Raw genomic sequence first — 20,834 nt, 5'->3', positions numbered from 1 at the left:
CTTTTTCATCTGTCTCCACACGTTTCATGATTTTCATTTTAACAGCTACAAGTTGATATCCCATGATTCACTTACCAATTTCCCTCGCTACCCCTTTGTTTCTAGTTCTTCACTTTTGTAATCAATGCTTCTATAATTATTTTTCTCACTTGGGATTATTTTCAGAAGGTAAATTAAAAGTAATGGTACTGGCCGGGCACAGTGGCTCACGCCTATAATCTCGGCACTTTGGGAGGCCAAGGCAGGTGGATCACCTGAGGTCAGGAGTTCGAGATCACCCTGGCCAACATGGGGAAACCGTTTCTACTAAAAATACAAAAATTAGCCAGATGCTGTGGCACATGCCTGTAATCCCAGCTACTTGGGAGGCTGAGGCAGGAGAATCACTTGAACCCGGGAGGCAGAAGTTGCAGTGTGCTGAGACTGTGCCACTGCACTCCAGCCTGGGCGAGAGCGAGACTTCGTCTCAAAAAAAAACTAATGGTACTTTTAACTCAAAGAAGATGAACAGCTTATATGTTGACAACTGATCTCCCAAAACATTAAGCCAATTAGATAGAACTACCAGACATTAGAGTATCTATTTTTCCAGAATGATATATGTTTTCTAATGTAATGTGACAGATGTTTTAATTTATGTCTTTAATAATCAAGATTAAACAATTCTCAAATATTAAATTACTAAGCATAATCCTCCCTCCCTCCCTTCCTTCCTTCTTTCTTTCCTTTCTCTCTTTCTTTTTTTGACAGTGTCTTACTCTCTCGCCCAGGCTGGAATGCAGTGGTGCAATTATAGCTCACTGCAGCCTTGAATTCTTGGGCTTAAGAGATATTAGTGCCTCAGCCTCCCAGGTAGCTGGGACTACAGATACACACCACCATGCCCAGCTAGTTTTTTTATTTATTTTTTTATTATTTTGTAGAGACAAGGTGTAACTATGTTGCCCAGGCTGGTCTCAAACTCCTGGCCTCAAGCAATCCACTCGCCTTGGCCTCCCAAAGTGCTGGGATTACAGGCGTGAGCCACCACTCCTGGTCCATAATCTTGACTGAACTGTTTGCTCCTGTCCTTTGGCCATTTTTCCACTGGAATTTTGTGTTTTTACAGATCACTTTAAGGTTTTTATATGTTTCAATAATAACTTTATTGTGTCATGTTATATAAATGAGCCAAAGATGCCCTTGTATGTTGGCCCCATGTGGTTTTTCTTCAAAGCAGGTCAGAAGCAGTAAGTTCAAAAAGTGCCAGCACCAGACTCAAATGTTTACACATTAGATTGCTTTAGACGCAGCCCAAATAAGCATATTTTAATCCATTTAGAGCCTGTCTGCTTTGCATACCCCTGAAAACTGCACCCAACATCTGCCAGCCATGGATAAGACTAACCCTGGGCTATAAAAAAAATCCCAAGCCTCTGCTGCCCTTTGGCGCTCTCTGACCCAGAGACCCTCCACTGTGCTGAGACATTGCCAGACACATAAGTTCCCTCTCTGTTTCTCCTCTCCCCTGGGAGTTCCCTTGCCCGCCTCCCCCTCTGGGTGGTGGCCTGACCCCCAGTCTATGCCTTAGCCTCTGGAAGGTCTCCTGCAGTAAAGAGCTTCCCTGTCCCTCACGATCATAATGCTGCCAAAATACTGCCCAAATAGAGCCTGTTGGGTGCTACTGCCACCTGGTAGTCGTATCTTTTCCTTGAGCAGCCTGGAAATCCTTGAACTCACTACAAGTGGCAATGAAGATGGGATTCTGGTGATAATCAAGGAGTTGGCATAGGGTCTACCCAGTCAGTAGATAATCAGTTGGCAAATCAATCCTGAATGGCCTTAAGTGGGTGGGACTCAAAATCTGGACTGCCTCGAGTTGAGTTTAGCATAACATTGCTCTGTGCTGTATGACGCTCTATGGCATTCACAGGCTCCCCTGGGCCTCATCAGCCAGGCCAAGCGGCAGTGCCAGTATCTGAGTGAACCTATCCCTTTAGAACTGACTTTTGGGCTGGGCGTGATAGCTCACGCCTGTAATCCAGCACTTTGGGAGGCTGACATGGTTGGATTGCTTGAGCCCAGGAGTTCGAGACCAGCCTAGGCAATATAGTGAGACCTCTCATCTCTACAAAAAAATACAAAAAGTAGCCGGGTGTGGTGGTGCAGGGCTGTAGTCCCAGCTACCCAGGAAGCTGAGGTGCGAGGATCTCCTGAGCCCAGGAAGTCGAGGCTGCAATGAGCTATGATTGCTCCACTGCACTCCAGCTTGGGCGACAGGGTGAGACCCTGAAGAAAAAAAAAAAAAGAACGGACTTTTGAGATCAGAGGTGCCGAGCTGCACAGAAAAGGAGGCTGGCCTGTCTGTCTGGTTCCTGGATGTTGTAAGACTATGGGCTTACATAGAAGGGGAGCATGCACACCTGTGGATCAAAGGCAGGCTTCCCACAACAACATAACAGGCTACAGCAGGAAACGTTCCCTGTGGCAGGGCTAGTGATACGCATACTCTGAGACAAGAGGATGTCTTCATCCTGGCAGACAAGACCACATGATAGAGACAAGGCTGGTCTCTTAAGTGCAGCTGGGAGAGAGGCCTTTGCAAGCAGTTCGCATGCCCCTGCTCTTATGACACTCAATTATGCTGTTGCAATGTCATCATTCTAGCCTCTCCCTGGAGGGATTAGAAACCCTAACCTTTGGGCTGAGCCGGCAAGCTTTACTCAGAGTGACTAGCGGCAAGGAAGTTTATATCCGTGCCCCTCCCAAGCAAAACCCAGGGCATTCCCAATAAAATGGTTGCAAAGCCCTTTTATGCTGTATCTTCAATTTTGCAAATTAAGACTTTTGGTTTCATTTATGATGAATGAATATTCTAATTACTTACTAAAAATGAATAAAATAATAGCATTTACTGAGCACTTGTTATATACTTTATATACCTTATTTAATCCTGACAAAAATCCTATGAGATAACTTTATATCCTATGACACTGCTTTAAATACCTTATTTAAATCCTATGACACTACTTTAAATACCTTATTTAATCCTGACAAAAATCCTATGAGATAACCTACTATATAAGGAAAATGAGGCTGAGAAGTTCACTTCCCGAAGTTCACAGCTAATGTGACAGAGATGGATTTAGACTCTAGATTCTGAACACTACTGTCCCCTGTCCCCTCAAATAAGATAGTTCCATAAAGCATTTCAAAGAATTACCCTGAGAACTAAAAGTTGAGGCCAAGATAAATGTAAGGGTTAGTGTAACAGAAAGAAAAACAGTGTTGCTTTAAGAGAAATTCACCCAATCTTGGCAGATGATTGGTGGAGAGGCAAACCATGAACTCTGACTTCTCAGTCTTACCTGGCACCCTACCAGCTGCTGTTCCACCACCTGCTGCATGTCTGCGTTTAATGTTTCCGGCTCAACTGCCACGTTGGCTTGTTGCAGCCACAGCTCCAGCTCGGCCACCTGGGTCTTGCAGGCACGCAGGACTTCTGTGGGCTCCGGCCTAGTTTTCTCCACCCTGGGCTCCAAACCTCCTTGCGCGTCAGAAGAGTCCAGAGTGGCAGCCTCGATAGGAGGTGTGGTGCCCTAAGAGAAATCCAAAGATAAGCCAGGGAGTCCAAAGTTTTCAGACATGGGCCTGCAAAGACCTGGGAACCTGCAACATTTCCCCAGTTAAAAGAAACAAAATCAGGACAGAAGAAGGAAGAAAGAAAAGAGAAATGCACCTCCACACTCATAGCAACAATCACGTGACCTGGTGCCACAGGTTTCCAAGCAGCCGATCTGCGAGTATGCAGGTACAGTATTCCTGGGCACAGAGGACGCGAACAGGCTCACAGTTCACTACCCGGTGAGCCCCAGGAGACAGGTGAGAATGTGAGTGACAGGGTGTGTGTGTGTCCGAAACGTTTAAGGGAATTGGCCAGTGTTTAGCGTTACGTGACACATGATTAAGCAATGCTTACATTGCTGCACACTCTATTCAAACAGAAAAACAAAACAAAACAGAACACGATCTTTACATCCCAGCAGGGAAACAATAAAATATACCACATAATTTTAACTTAACATCTTCTCAAATAGTTAATTATAAAAATTTTAGCTTTTTAAAAACATACATGATAGTACTCATCTAAACTTTTCTCTAATAAAAACAGCTTGAGTCAAGTAATGAACTTCAGTGGGGTAACCTGGAAACTTTTTTCCTATTCCTCAGAGGGAATCCCTAAAATACTTTCCCCTTCTGCATACTCAAGTATGATTGAGTTAAGGACTAGATGCTCATAGTATAAAGAAAGTGTGGTGTGTTCTTTTTACATTGAAATAACTGGGTTGTTTATCAACTAAATGGAAAATTTTCTCCCAGATACCAAATGAAAGTATTCCAGTAATTATATATTAGATATGTTCAACCTGGAGGCAAAAGATAATTTGATAGATGTATTTACCTCCCACTGTATTATCTATCCTTCCCCAGAATATGGAAAAAGTAATATCGATACTTCTAGAGAAATTCCTTTAGGAATAAGGATTTGTGTTTTGCTGTATAAACCTTTTGGTCTCAAAAAATATTTTATTGATTATGATAAAATACAATGTTTTCTATAAGACTTTCTTAATGTGTTAGCATCTAATAAAATGTAATTCTATCCAAGTGACAAACTTTGAATGGGAGTCGATTGCAAATGTATACCCTAACTCAAATGCACATTCCTCAATGTTTATGGGATTTTGTTTAGACATAGAACTTTCAGTGTAAAAGGGTGAACAAAACTGGTAGGTGGTAACAAACACGTGCCGGGCATGAGAATGCTGTTCATTTTCATGCATACTGATGAGTATTATGAAAGCTGGTCTGGCACAAGTGTCTTGGGTTGTACTTTTTACCTTTCACCATCTATTATCTTCACATACATGTGCTGTTTTCTGCCAAAATGCCATTTCTTCCCTGCCTTCATTAATCTATTATTATAATTTTCTTCAAAAATCACCTTTTCAAGGAAACTTTTCCTTGTGTTGTGCTTTCTCTAAACTTCATATATAGTCAAGTCTCTGCTTGGATTCAACTGTTTTAATTTTCTTTTTTAATCATGACATTTTTTTTTTCTTCTTGAGAAGAGTCTCCGTCTGTCACCCAGGCTGGAGTACAGTGGCATGATCTCGGCTCACTGCAACCTCCACCTCCCAGGTTCAAGTGATTCTCCTGTCTTGGCCTCCCAAGGAACTGGGATTACGAGCACACGCCACCATACCTGGCTAATTTTGTATTTTTAGTAGAGGCAGGGTTTTGTCATGTTGGCCAGGCTGGTCTTGAACTCCTGGCCTCAAGTGATCCACCCACCTAGACCTCCCAAAGTGCTGGGATTACAGGCATAAGCCACAGTGCCTGGCCCTGATTTTTTTTTTTAAAAAGCAACAGTTGTGTGATTTCGCTTCCAGACTTCCAGATATCAATTTCTAGTCATCTGATTAATTCCCTTCTAGTTTTCAGATATTGCTATAGACAAAGATTTTGGAATCCCCTCTCCTTTTTTTTGCCACTTGAGAGAACAATCTATTAATATTAATTAATCTAAGATAATCTATTAATATTAATCTATAATCACAGATTTACCACCTGCCTTCATTATTTATTCAAAAATTTTATTTGAGCACCTGTTATATGCCACACACATTTTTTTTTTTTTTTTTTTGAGATGGGGTCTTGCCATGCTGCCCAAGAGGGTCTCTAACTTCTGGGCTCAGGTGATCCTCCTGCCTCAGCCTCTCAAAGTGCTGGGATTACAGGCATGAGCCACCACACCCGGCCCTCCACACACTTTTTTTAATGATAGTATTGAGCTTCTCTGCTTTCTCATGAACTCACCAAATTAATGAGGAAATAAGTAAGCTGCATGACTAATCTGGGTTTTATTTGCTAGTTATTTGAACCTGAAAAGAATCCAAAGGGGAAGAGAAGAAAAAAAGAATATTTCCAACCATAGAGCTTCAAGAGCTGAGGGTGGCCTAAGGAACCCACTAGAGATCAGTTCACCCACCTCTTTTTAAAGTCTAAGAAACCCAAGTGCACAGAATGTTCAATCAGCCCACATGCCTCCCTTTTTACCATGTTGCTTCTGAGAAGCACCCAAGTTACTTACCCAAGGTCACACAGCTCTGTGATCTTTTAATTCAGAGTTCCCTGGTTTTTTACACAGTAGCAACCCTGTAAAATACCTTCTCTATATGATAGCCCCAAATTCTAAAAGCAAAACTTATTTAAATGGATGTTTTATAATTGTACGCTTTGGGGGGAGGGGCTAAAAAGTATTACTACAAGTATTTAATATTAAATATGTCATCTCTAAAGCATAAGTGTAAATTAATAACAGCTAGCCTTTATTGGGCTCTTATCATGAGCACGCACTGTATGGTCACACAACAGTAAATAGAATCAAAAACAATTCCTGCTTTCACTACACTTTGGAATCTACAAGTCCACATTCTTGACATAATTTCACCAACCTTTTAGTATCCAAGTTAACTTTTCAGTTGGTGAATCACATTGCTTCACTTCGGCATTAACACATCACTGATCTAAGTAATCAGTGAAGTAATCAGTTAAAAAAACCAAAAAACAAAAAACAAAAAACTGCAGTTAAAATGCAAGTTGATTTTCTGGCTATTGCTACATTTCATGCAAAAATAGCAAACCTGTACATTTTCTCCTTAATATTTCAGTCAATTCTACAAATACCTGCATATCTCCCCCACTGCTTATGAAATATAAAACTGCATACCTAAAGTACAGTACCTAACTGCACACGAATAAATGAAAAGCATGCCCCTAGAATGGCATGGTGGCGGTTTACTCTGAGGTCATGCCTAGCTTGATTTCACATTTTCACATTTTTCCATACTAAATCTTTATCCTTGGTTGTAATACGGGTCAAGAATGACTCAGAATTTTACTAAAAATTATGCAATTATCATTTGGTCAATACACTTAACCTCTGAAACAAAAGGTTTGTTGAGGCTGATAGAAGCCTGATGACATTGGCTGCCTGGTCTCTGCAGAGTCCCCACTTCCCTTCTCATTAGTGATGTGCTGTGCCGATGAGATAGAAATGACTAAAAGGCAGGAAGACAGTCCCCAAGAGGTACGGAACTTGGAGCCAGTAAAGGAGTCCCTGAATAATCAGAAGTGGACAAATTCCTCCTGTAGTAAAGGGTAACATCTATTTTTCCTGCTCCAAGAATTCCTCCCCAGCAAAAGCTCTGAGTTAAGAAGAAAACACAAATACACACATACATAAATTAGTTCAAAAGAGAGTCACTGGAGCCTAATAGTTCAAAGCTCAGGTTCTAAACTCAGAGTCAGAAAGATCTGGGTTTGAATCCTAGCTTTGCCACTTACTAGCTAAATGACCTTGGGCACCTTACTTCTCTGAGCCTCAGTTTCTCCATCTGTAAAGTGGGGTAACAGTAATATTTATCTCATAGAGCTGAGATAGTATATGTAAAATCCCAGTACCTGGCCCATATTAAATGTCCAGTAAGTACTTTGTTATCTTCCTTTTTCTTCCTCCTTCTCTTTATTGTCATCATTATCTAGTATCCACATGGTCAGGGAAAAGACCCTAGAGGTCATCCACACCAGCAGAAACAATATTAAGCAGAATGGCTACTGTAGCTAAAACACCATTGAAGCTACATCTGATTTTTAATTAGGTGTCAAAAAATAACATTACAGTGGGCAGATGGTGTGAGACCAGGAGTTCGAGACCAGCCTGGGCAACATGGCAGAACTGTGTGCCTGAAAAAAATACAAAAATTAGCCACGTGTGATGGTGTGTGCCTGTGGCCCTAGCCACCTGGGAGGCTAAGGTGGGAGGATCACCTGAGCCCAGGAGGTTGAGGCTCCAGTGAGCCATGATTGTGGCCACTGCACTCCAGCCTGGGTGAAGAGTGAGACCATGTCCCCAGAACAAAACCCAGATTAATTCTGAACAGCAAGAAAACCTACTGACCAGGTCAGCAACTTTCTTTGACCTAAGCATTGCCACTGGGTGTAAACCTCTCACATTTGTCCACCTTCCCAGACATATATTGTTAAGAGAGACAGAGAATGAAAGGGAGGAGGGAAAGAAAGAAGAAAAAGGAATACCAATTTGAGAACTAAGAGATATTTTTGTAAGACTAGACAAAACTAAGGGAGAAAAAACATAAATTGAACTCAGTATAAAAGAAGAAAAGAGATGCAATAATTAAACAATAAAACAGCAAAAACATCCCAATATATTTTACAGGAGCTATTTGGTGAGACCCTTGGAGGTTTAGGTCCAGCTAAACACCAAAATTAACTTGGGAAATAGTACCCATCACCCACACCCCACTGTAAGGCCTTATTGAGAACGACTGAGGTACAAGATTCCAAATTAGGAAGCCAGATTAGAATATTCTGGGTTTGATTCCTTATTCCCCCATTCACTAGCCATATATATATTTATATACATAAATATATATACTTATACATAAATATATATGATATATAAATATATAATAAAATATATATTATATATGATATAGCATATATAATATATTTTATTATATATCATATATATCATATATATTTTATATATATCATATATATCATATATAAGATGATATATATAATATGATATCACATAATAATATATCATATATAATATATAATGTGATATATGATATAATATATATATTTTATATCATATATATGATATAATATGATGTATATGATATAATATATATTATATCATATATGATGATATATAATATATATGATATATATTATTTATATATATCATATTATATATCTCATATATACATATTTTTTAAAGACAGAGTCTTGCTCAATCACCCAGACAGGCTGGAGTGCAGTGGCACAATCTTGGCTCACTGCAATCTCCTCCTCTCAGGTTCAAGCGATTCTCCTGCCTCAGCCTCTTGAGTAGTTGGGATTACAGGCATGTGCCACCATGCCTGGCTAATTTTTGTATTTTTAGTAGAGACGGGGTTTCACCAGCCTATTGGTCAGGCTGGTCTCAAACTCCTGACCTCAGGCGATCCACCTGCCTTGGCCTCCCAAAGTGCTGGGATTACAGGCTTGAGCCACCATGCCCGGCCCACTAGCTATATTTTTACTCCCTGAATTTTGATTTCTTAATTTGTAAACATATGGTAGATATGAACCCACCTTATACAGTCTGAGGGTTAAACAGATAACTATAAATGCCTTTTATGTAACAGGCTATTAATCAATATTAATCAATATTAACCCTTCTCTACTTTCTTTGCCCCCATAAGTTCTATCTACAGATTAAAAAAGTAGTCATCAATGGAAAGACTATTTCATGTTGACAAATGGTAAATGAGTGAAAAGCGTCTAATTCTCTACGCTGTGCCTATTTTCTTTGTAAATATCTGATGACAAGTCTTCCAGTTCTACAGCTTGACAGCACATATCTTCATATGTTAAAGTTCACAAGGAACACTTAGCTTGATGTACAAGGTATTGCAGGACACAGAACACTGGTCATCTCTAGGGTGCTAGTCCAGCTATCTGAGCAGTTTACTTATTACCAACCGGGACTTACCTCTTCTGTTTGGTTGGGCCTTAGGGAACATTCTGGGCCTTGCTCAGTGTTTAGTGAGTCTGGTGTGAGGATTTGTGCCATGGAATTATCACAGGTGCTTATTTTCCCATATGGTTCCTGTAAAGAAAAGAATCAGAGCTCCAGAAAGGGTCCTGCCCTGGTGCCACATGAATTCTTCTTTCTGCGCCTGCTCATTTTACAAACTACCTGCTTGCAAAAAAGTCAGGTACAGAGAAGTCAGGTACAATTTGAAAAAAGTTTGTTCATTAGGGAAAAAATCAGCTTCCCCAAGATTGTCTTTATTTGAAAGACTTACATTCTCCAAACTTCTCTTCTTAATGAGCACATAAAGAATCTAGAGAATTAGGTACTTAAGTAGATTTTTCCAGAAGCATGCTTTGTCTTGTTGAAGTATTCTTTAAAAGTATGTCCTTATGAAAATGTAAATTACATGGCCAGGTGTGACGTCTCACACCTATAATCCCAGCACTTTGGAAGACCAAGGCAGAAGAATTGCTTGTGCTCAAGAGTTTGAGACCAGCCTGAACAACACGGTAAGACCCTGTCTCTACTGAAATAATTAATTAATTAATTAATTATATGATAAAGGCCACATTTCAAAGAGTGGGGAAAAGGTGAATTTATTCCATTTAGGAACAACTACCAAGGCATTTCATGAAAAATATAAGTAGAATTCTTGTATTACTCCTAACAATAAATTCTAGTTATGAAAAATATAACTAGAATCCTTGTATTATCCCAACAATAAATTCTCATTGTATTCTCAAAGTTATACCATAAAAATTCTAGGTGTGGGGAAGCATGACAAGAAAGGAAAATAGTATTGACTACATAAAAAAATAAAATAATATGCACCACAAAAGATACCATAATCTAAGTTAAAGAGAAATGACAAACTGGGATAACTATTACACATAGTGTTAATATTCTTTTTTTTTTTGAGACGGAGTCTCGCTCTGTCGCCCAGGCTGGAGGGCAGTGGCACAATCTCGGCTCACTGCAAGCTCCGCCTCCAGGGTTCACACCATTCTCCTGCCTCAGCCTCCCGAGTAGCTGGTACTACAGGCACCCGCCACCACGCCCAGCTAATTTTTTGTATTTTTAGTAGAGATGGGGTTTCGCCGTTTTAGCCAGGATGGTCTTGATCTCCTGACCTCGTGATCCACCCGCCTCAGCCTCCCAAAGTGCTGGGATTACAGGCGTGAGCCACTGTGCCTGGCCAATATTCTTAATATATTAATTACTCTATAAATAATAAGGAAAACATCAACCCCTACATAGAAAAACAGTCAAATGGTAGGAACAAGCAAGTCGCAAAAGAAGAGTTACAAAAGCCAATAGGCATCTAAAGAGATATTCAACATTCTTAGAACATAAATTAATTTAAACCACTGGCTAAGTTTGGCTAAGACTGACAATATCAAAAATCAACATGTGGTTGGGGCGGGGGGGGCCTGGAAATGCAATTCCATGTATACCTAGGAGAAATATTATTGGTATAGCCTTTCTTTTTCTTTCTTTCTTTCTTTTTTTTTTTTTTTTTTTTTTTGAGACAGGGCCTCACTCTGTCACCCAGGCTGTGGTGCGGTGGCGCAATCTTAGCTCACTGCAACCTTCATCTCCCAGGCTCAAGTGATCTTCCCACCTCAGTCTCTGGGACTATAGGCATGTACCACCATGCCCGGCTAATTTTGTATTTTTTACAGAGACAGGGTTTCACTATGTTGCCCAGGCTGGTCTTGAACTCCTGAGCTCAAGCTATCTGCCCACCTCAGCCTCCCAAAGTGCTAGGATTACAGGCATGAGACACTGCACCTAGCTTGGTATAACCTTTCTAGAAGGCAGTTTGAAAATGTGTGTCACATCTTAAATGGATATATACTTTGATTCAGCAATCCTTCTCTTAAGGTTAACCAAAGTTAAGCAACGGGAAAATGACATGTACACAAAGAATTAACGCAATGTGGCAGAAAGCATGTGGATATTATAATCAACCAACCTTGATTGCTCTACTTGCAAGTTGTGTGATCTTGGACAAATTAACCTGAACTCTCTGAACCTCAGTTACTTCACCTTTAAAATGGGAATAAAAACTATCTCACCTATGCTTGCAATTAAGTGACATATACAAGGCATTTAGCATTTCCTAACAAAATGTTAGTATATTTTCAGCTTCTTCTACTGAAAACAGTGACTGTTATCAGAAAGGTATAAACCAAGAATTAAAGGTAGAGATTAGATAAAATCAGAAAGGTAGGCAGGGATCAGGAAAATCTGGAATGCCAGGCTAAGTTTGCATTTTCTTCAGTAGATAATCAAACTCCATGAAGAATTTTAGGCTGAGGTTTAGCATGATTGGTTTTAGGAAAAGTCATCAGTATTTCATAAGATGTATTAGGAAAAACAATTGGAGATTGCAAACCAATTAGAGGACTACTCCAAAAGTCCAGGGAAGTAATAAGAATTGCTTGAAATTAGACGATGGCAAAAATAACGGGAGGAGAGGTTGTACGTAGTGAATGGACATCATTGGCCACTGACACGATGTGAAAGGTGAGAGAAATGAGGCACCTAATAGAACTCCAAAGTTTATCTCTGAGAAAACAGTGGCACCATCAGCAGACACTGAGAAATTAGTAAGAGGAGCAAGCTTTGAAGGAAAGGTAGTAAAATGGGTTTCAGTTGGAGAAACTCCATCCCAAAAAAGTCTATCAGGAGGATAGAAATGTGGAATAGATTTATAGATTTAAGGGAAAAGCCAAGATTAGAGATTTAGTTTGGTAATCACTGGCATAGAGGTGACCACAAGCTCTCAGAGGAAATAAAATTGCCCTGAAAGAAAAGAGAGAGGCCGGGCGCAGTGGCTTACATCTGTAATCCCAGCACTTTGGGAGGCCAAGGCGGGTGGATCATCTGAGGTCAGGAGTTCAAGACCAGCCTGGCCAACATGGCAAAACTCTGTCTCTACTAAAAATAAAAAAAATAGCCAGGCATGGTGGCGGGCACCTGTAATCCCAGCTGCTCGGGAGGCTGAAGCAGGAGAATCGCTTGAACCAGGAGGCTGAGGTTGCAGTGAGCTGAGATCGCACCACTGCACTCCAGCCTGGGCGACAGATGGAGACTCTGTCTCAAAAAAAAAAAAAAAAAAAGAGAAAACAGGGAGAAGGAAGAGGACAGAACATTGGGGGGAATGCCTACCATCACAGACCAAAGAGAAAGAGGGGCAAGAAAAGGAGACGGAGGAGGGACTAGAGGTAGAAGGGACAGGGAAGAACAGAATTAAGAAAGTTAAAGGAACACCGTAGTTAAAGAAGGAAGAGGTGGTCAGTCCCAGAGAGGTCAATAAGGATTAGGACTAATAAAAGGGTATTGAATTTGTACTCCAGAAGTCAATGGCAGTTTAAGCATAGCCAGAGGCTGAAACAAGGTTACAAAAGGGACCTAGGGAGTCCAGCACCAAGGAAAGACTTTCAGTAGCAAATGAAAGAGGAAGTGTAGTAATTGACATGGGAAGCAGGATCCAGAAATTCAGTTCATTAAAGTACCATACTGAGCTGAGTATAGGATATAAACGATAAGCTTCTGTCTACTCATGAAATCGTATCAGGTGTATTCATAAAAATGTGCTAAGTCATAAGTGAGGTTCAGAATCCTACTGGAGAACAGGGAAAGAGACAGCAATTTCCCTTGCAGGATGACAGGAGGTTTCTTGGAACAGGGGAAGTTGAGATGGGTCTTTGTGGATGGGAAGGAAGTCTACAGACAGGCATGGAGAAAGGGCATCCCAGGGACCAAAGCCTTCTGTGGAGCCACTGAAGATGCAGGCTGGTTCTGGAACTATCTCTCTGTTTGAAGTAGTGGGGCCACAAGGAAGAGAACATGTTAGGGAGGGGAAGCCTGAGTACTGAGGTAGAGAAGGAAGGAACCTAGCCAGAGGCAGAGACTGACAAGGTAGGTACAGGCAGAGAATGGTGCCAATGATTAAGGAAAGAGTTGGCCTGAGAGTAGGCGGAGGGGTCAGCCCTGGACAGGAGGCAGTAGCGAGAGGTGTATGGATCACGAGGATGCAGAGATCTTCTGGGAGCAAAGGAAGAACGTAGTTTTCACATAGGCTTACGATGATTTTCTAAAGTGAGGGCATTTGAGAGATTGGAAGATATTTAGAATGTCATAAGGAGCAAAAAAGACTTAACGCATCTAATTTATCTTACATACTACTTTGTTCCACAAAAAAAAAAAGATTATGGAGAGACCCTCCACTCAATATTCCCAAAACAGTGGCATGTTAATTTAAATGCTTTGGTAAAACAGTGCAGTGAAGCTTTTAGCTTTTCCTTTGAGGTATCTGTTTGGTCAGTTTGGATTTTCACATACGTGGAGTTTTCCTCAAAAAAAGTACTCTCCTGTTATTGAGTACACAATAGAAATAGAACCAAGCAGGTGCCCATTAAGGCTGTCTTTGCATTTGTGCAAAGGTAGTGTGAGAAGCTTTCAAAGATTCACGGTAGCCAAGATAGAGAAGCGACCTAAGTGTCCATCAACTGATGAATGGAGAAAGAACATGTGGCATATATACACAACGGAGTACTAGCCAGCCTTCAAAAAGAAGGAGATTCTGTCATTTGTGACAATATGGATGAACGGGAAGACATTATGTTAAATGAAATAAGCCAGGCACAGAATGATAAATACTGTATGATCTCACTTACATGTGTAATCTAAAAAATATGGACTGCACAGAAGCAGAGAATAGGATGGTGGTTACCAGGGCTGTTGGGGGCTGAGAGAGGGCCTGGGGAGATGTTGGTCAAAGGACACAAAACTTCAGTTGAACAGCAGGAATAAGTTCAAGAGAATCTATGTATAACATAGCAATTATAGTTAATAATAATGTATTGTATACTTAAAAGTTGCTAAGTGACTAGATTTTAGGTGTTCTAATTACTGAAAAGATGACAAATATGTGAGGTAATGCATATGTTAATTAGCTTGATACAGCCATTTCCAATGTATACACATTTCAAAACATGTTGTATACCATAAATATATACAATGGTTGTCAGCTAAAAAAAAAAAAAAAAAAAAAAAAATTCAGCCCATGCAGTTTCCCTCCCTAAGCATTCCTTTAAACAAGATAGTTCTTTACTATCCTTATTTTTATTCCTTGTCTGAGCTACAAATGGGCATTTTAAAGGTTTAGGCAGTGCTGACTGAAAACCAAACAAAGGAAAGAGGGAAGAGAGGAAGCAAAGTTAACATAGAAAGTCGGGCAACATGGCAAAACCCCGTTTCTACTAAAAATACAAAAATTAGCTGGGTGTGGTGACATGTGCCTGTAATCCTAGCTACTTGGGAGGCTGAAGCAGGAGAATTGCTTGAACCTAGCAGGCGGAGGTTGCAGTGAGCTGAGATCATGCCACTGCACTCCAGCCTGGGCGACAGAGCAAGAGTCCGTCTCGAGGGTGTGGGGAAAGAAAGGCATGCAGAAAGAGATCCCTGCTCCCCACCAGGCCCTCGTAACCCCTAAGCGTGGTTGATATGCACCACATTACCTGAATAATTGTTCCAGAGGATGAGGAAGCTCTGTCTTCCTCCATGTCCTTGTCATGCTTCCAAAGTGAAGACCAAGACTGAGGATATGGCTCTGCCTTCTCATCTCCAATCTATCACAGTAAACGATTGGTTAGCAAAGGGAAGAGCTTCCCTTACTGTCATAACTGGCGCCCTACTCACTCACCTCTTTTATACCAGACTCAACTTATCAGGCAGTGTAACCACGGCCCTTTATTGCAGCCCTCCCCCATTTTTTTATCTGTATTTTTTGCTAACTATATCGTGTTTACAAATGTGGCTGCTCTTCCTAAAGCCTAGAAAATACTTTTAAAAGTAGGGGCTCGGCTCACATCACACAACGGAAATCTTTTAAACGGTGCTTTTAGGAATTTAATCTGCTTTGGTAAATGTAACCTTAAATGGTATCTTTGAGGCCAGGCACTGTGACTCACACCCGTAATCCCAGCACTTTGAAGGGCTGAAGTGGGAGCATCACTTGAGGCCAGGAGTTGGAGGTTGCAGTGGGAACCACTGCACTCTAGCCTGGGCAACAAAGTGAGATCCTGTCTCTAAATAAATATTTAAGAATACATAAAAGTTAGAAAAATTAAAATGCTATCTTTAAAATTACAGCCACATGAGTATAAGAAAAAATGTTCAACATCACTAATCACCAGGGAAACGCAAATTAAAACCACAGTGAGATACTACTTTACACCTGTTAGAATGGCTTCTATCAAAAAGATAAAAAATAACAAGTGGTCATGAGGATGTGGAGAAAATAGAACCCCTGAATACCGTCGGTGGGAATGTAAATTGGTACAGTATCGAGGTTCCTCAAAAAATTAAAAATAGAACCAGCAATCCCACTACTGAGTACATATCCAAAGGAAAAAAACTCAGTATGTCAAAGAGATGTCTGCACTCCTATGTTCAACGCAGCACTGTTCACAACAGCCAAGATACGGAATTAACCTAAGTGTCCCCCAACAAATGAATGGATAAAGAAAATGTGGTTATATATACATTGTGAAATACTATTTGGCCTTTAAAAATGAGGAAATTCTGTCATTTGCAACAGCATGGGTAAATTTAGAGGATCTTCTGTTAAGTGAAATAATCCAGGCACAGAAGGACACATACCACATCATCTCCCTTCTATGTGGAATGCAAAAAAAAAAAAAACTAATAGAAGCAGAGAGTAAAACAATGGTTACCAGCGACCAGGGATTACAAAAATGTTTGTCAAAGGGAATTAAAAAAAAGGGCACAGGAGGAGTAAGTTCAAAGGATCTTTTGTATATCATGGTGACTATAGTTAATATATGTTTGAAATCATGAAGAGAGTAGATTTTAAGTGTTCTCATTACAAAAAAAAATGGTATGTGAGGTAATGTGTATGTTAATTAGCTCAATTTAGCCATTCCACAATGCATATATACATACACTATATCAAAACAATCATAAATATATATAATTTTTTTTTTTGAGATGGAGTTTTGCTCTTGTCACCCAGGCTGGAATGCAACGGCGTGATTCGGCTCACTGCAACCTCTGCCTCCTGGGTTCAAGCGATTCTCCTGCCTCAGCCTCCCGAGTAGCTGGGATTACAGGCACCTGCCACCACACCCGGCAAATTTTTTGAATGCAAACAAGTTTTACTTGTCAATTTTTTTTAAAAAATCACAGCTTGATGAACATATACTTCTTTGTTGCTGTCAAAGACAAACAACACTATAAACATCAGCTCAGAAGCAAATACATGTCTCAAATTAACATTGTACTGAAGTCACTCTTTTTGGCCCCTGGTCCCTCCATTATTCTCATAGTTCTCTCTGCCGTGAAGGGGTATAATCAGATTGCAAAGTTGTCTGACGGTCACAGAGCACAGTAAAGTTGTACTCTTCCTTGTCACAGTTCCACCATGTCCTAGCGACACACTCTAGGACAAGAGGTCTGTTTTGTGTGAGAGTGGAGCTATTTAACCATCTATAAAATGAGCCCAAAAAGTGTCTGGTGGTTACATGTAAATCACAAAAACTGTAAGTTGCTTCAATTTTCTTCCTTTTGTCATAAGACCCACTGCAACTTATTTTTTCAAGTATGAAATGGAAACTGATGTCAGAAAAGACAACTGAAAATGTCTCAACCAGTTATAATCAAGTAGTACAAATTCTTAGTATTAGTTGCTAACACAACTCTTCATGTCATTGGAAATACTGTTTTAGACCAAAAGAGTAATTGAAATGTGGAAAAATACAGTTCTAAAAATGAGACCAGGAGTGCCAAACAGCATGCTCTCAAAACTTCAGAGAAAGTCCTCAGAAATTAGGGTACTACAGAGAACTTCTTTGCCTTCTCCCGTATGCCAACGAGAGCGTCTGAATTACATTCATCTCACTCTTACACGGTGAAGTAGGTTTCCATACACTTAAACATTAATAACGTAAGAGAACTACTTCAATCACACTTTTAAAATATCAACATTAATTTTAAAAATTCTTAGGTTTCCATTCACTTTAAGATCTTTTCATTGACTTCTTTTAGAGGTCTGGTTCTAACAAACTTTAACAAGAAAATCATTTCCCTTACTTCGCTCTTCACGGAACTTTCTTCCACCTCTTCCTCGACTGCTGCCAGGTAAGACATGGAGCCTCTTCTGTTCAACTGAAAGGCACAGCACAAGAATACCTGCAGTCTGCTTGCCAGTCAGCATCACCAAGATCCCAGTCCAGCTGCATTTTTATGTAGCTAATTTTTTACTCACTTTATCCAAGATGCCCACCCCCACAAGAAGCCTGTCTCCTGGTCCGTTCAGCTCCTCCAGCCAGATATCCCGAGTCAGTCAAACCTTAGGTCTTGTCATTTTCATGGCCCCCTGTGGCCCTTCATCAAACAATTAAAGAATGTGATTCATTGATATGAATGCAGGGAAGACTTAGGCACTGGGCCCTTCTTGAGTCTGCAAAGGGCTGACTTTTCTGTACGAAGATACTTCAAAGGGAGGCTCGATCCACCTGCCTGTGAAATTTTATAAGCATGTCCTAAAGTAACTCAGGCGTTAAGAATTCTGGGTGGAGTCCAGAAAAGGCACACCCTGAGGATTTATATTCACTAGTAAACAACCTCAGGTTGAGTATTTCCACTTTTAAAAATTCCTTTACTACAGGCCATAGACATAGATGCCACAGGTCGTTCAGGTGGAAAACACTACCCATTAATGCTCTTGTGGAGTGCGGGGCCAGCATTAACCTAAAGTCATACCCACCTTCCACTCAGAAGCATCCCTCTCTGCCACTCCACCTTCCTCTGATGTTACAGCTGGCAGCCTATCTCTTTCTACTTCTTCTTGTTCTTGCTTCAAATGCTGGTGAAGGTTTAGTATGGTGGCCTTCAAGTCCACCAACAGGTCTTCTTTTCTCTGGTTCAAACTCAGAATCTGTTTTTCCATACGTTTGATTTCTCCCTGTGTAGAAAGAGTGTTTGCATAGGTTTGAGAAGTCTGAGGCCTCTGCAGGCCCAGAGCAGCCTGCTTCCTTTGGTACAAGGGCTGAAGATTTTTCTCTGCTGTTTGGTTTACAAAGCCAGAGGCTAGTCTCTGGTACAGTATAGCTCCTTTCCATCCTGGATTTATTTCCAAAGGTCCTGTGTAGGGTTTATAAGCTATAGGATGCCTCAGCCTTACCAGAGACCTTGTGAATCAGAATCTCTGATTCCAAAGCATGTAAACTTGTAACATGCTCCACAGATGACTGTGGTGTGCAGCCAGGGTTGGGAGCTACTGCTCTAGTGGCTAGCTACAGGACTGAGAGAACCAGGATCCACGGGGCAGAGCCCAGGAGTCTGCACACTAACCAACACCACACAAGTGCCTTATGCAGACTTCCCATTGTGTCCCAAAGCATATTAAAAATGCATGTCCCCAGGAGACATGTTCCCATGTCTCTCCAGGAAATTCTTAAGCAGACTAACATTTGGGAACCACTGAGAGAAAATGAAGACAGAAATCTCATTCTTTTATTATCATCTTTGAACTTCTTTGGTATTACTAAATTCATTTACGTTTTTTTTTTAGCAGAGTCTATCCTGCTCAATCATTTACTTTTTCTACAGTAAAATCTTCCTACTAAATAGGAATAGATAAACAAATAAAGGTACCATGTAGTATATTTTCTTATGGGAATGATGGACAGATGATCCCAAGTTTCGTGATGTTACTTTTAACATTTATACTATTGATATGTGCAAATCAAATTTCTTATTCATGGCAGATATGCAGATGCCCACTGTATGTCTGAGATGATTACAGGATTATAGATTCTTAGCTTTGGAAGAAATAGCAGGTGACAAATACACTAACATCCTCCTCTCTAGCACCTCTGAGAGATGTCATTCAACTTGCCTGAGCTCCTGAAGTTAGTGCTGCATCAGAAGCAGCCTGCTCCTTTTCAGAAAACCTTCATGTGTTTGAAATTTGTTCCTAATATATTCCTTAGACCCCTATTCTTTCCTCCTTATTTCTTCCTTTCTTGCTGTCGGTTCATCCATCCACCCATCCTACAGATAGTCATAGAAGCATTAATTTTCTTATAGAACAGAGAAACGTAATCTGTCTCCACCTGCAAGAGAGAGTTCTAAAGGCCAGAGAAAGAAGGTGATTTGCCCAAAGCTGCAACTAGCACACAGCAGAGCACAGGCCTGGGCTTTCTCCTGGCTCCACTGCACACATTCCTGTGCCAATACCCCTATTCTGTCTGAAGTCAAAATTTCTGTGATTTGCTTTTGGGAAAAAAACAATTGTTTGACTTAAATCTGAGTTGGCTGCATTTTGTGTTCCACTTTCAATAAACACTAAACTTCAGAGGTACACTGCCTCCCGACAAGAGGGACACTACAGCCACTACAATAACAGAAACAGAGTACAGGCACAGTCCTACATGGAGCAGCTGCTCTCAAAGCAGCATCTGCAGACCCCTGGCCACAGTCCATGAGGTTCAGACCATTTTCATAATACTAAAATGTTATTTGCCTTTTACACCATGCTGACATTTGCACTGATGGCATGAAAGCAATGGTGGGTAAAACTACTGGCACCTTATATGAATCAAGGCAGGAACACCAAGTCTATTCGTTGTTACTGGGTTCTTCACTTTGATGTATTTATAGTAAAAAAAATTCCATTTTCCTTAAGAATGTCCTTGATAAAAACACGTGTCTTAGTTTATTTGTGCTGCCATAACAGAATATCTGTGACTGGGTAATTTATAAAGAACAGAAATTTATTTCTCAGTTCTGGATACTAAGAAGTCCAGGATCAAAGTATTGGTAGGTTTGGTGTCTGGTGAGGGCTGTTCTCTGTTTCCAAGATGGCGCACTGAACACTCTATCTTCCTGAAGGGAGACTTGTCGTGTTCTCACATGGCACAAAGCAGAAGGGCAAAAATGGGTGAACTCCCTCCTTCAAGCCCTTTTCTGAGGGCACCTAATCCCATTCATGAGGGAGGAGCCCTCATGACTCAATCACCTCCCAAAGGCCACACCTCCCAATACTGCAGTGTTGGTGATTAAGTTTCAACATGAATAAAAATGTTGGGGGGAGGGGAGGCAACATTTTTTGGGAGGATAAAAACATTCAAACCACAGCAGTATGTAT

General features: G+C 40.6%; 1 protein-coding gene across 2 annotated transcripts in view; it reads right to left on the bottom strand.

The window, feature by feature from the left end:
• SYNE2 (spectrin repeat containing nuclear envelope protein 2) overlaps nt 1–20,834 on the bottom strand; it is a 376,334-nt gene that overhangs the window by 110,474 nt on the left and 245,026 nt on the right. For both annotated transcript variants that reach the window (XM_030811980.1, XM_030811985.1), the window contains exons 62-66: nt 18,450–18,647; nt 17,774–17,848; nt 15,181–15,291; nt 9,608–9,724; nt 3,348–3,578 (exon numbers count right to left, since the gene is read on the bottom strand). In XM_030811980.1, coding sequence (XP_030667840.1) covers nt 3,348–3,578; nt 9,608–9,724; nt 15,181–15,291; nt 17,774–17,848; nt 18,450–18,647 — 732 coding nt within the window. The remainder of the gene's footprint in view (nt 1–3,347; nt 3,579–9,607; nt 9,725–15,180; nt 15,292–17,773; nt 17,849–18,449; nt 18,648–20,834) is intronic.

Source organism: Nomascus leucogenys, chromosome 1a (genome assembly GCF_006542625.1).
Source record: "Nomascus leucogenys isolate Asia chromosome 1a, Asia_NLE_v1, whole genome shotgun sequence".
NCBI lineage: Eukaryota > Metazoa > Chordata > Mammalia > Primates > Hylobatidae > Nomascus > Nomascus leucogenys.
The sequence above is the reverse complement of the archived record's forward strand: the minus strand, read 5'-3'. Positions and strand labels throughout refer to the sequence as shown.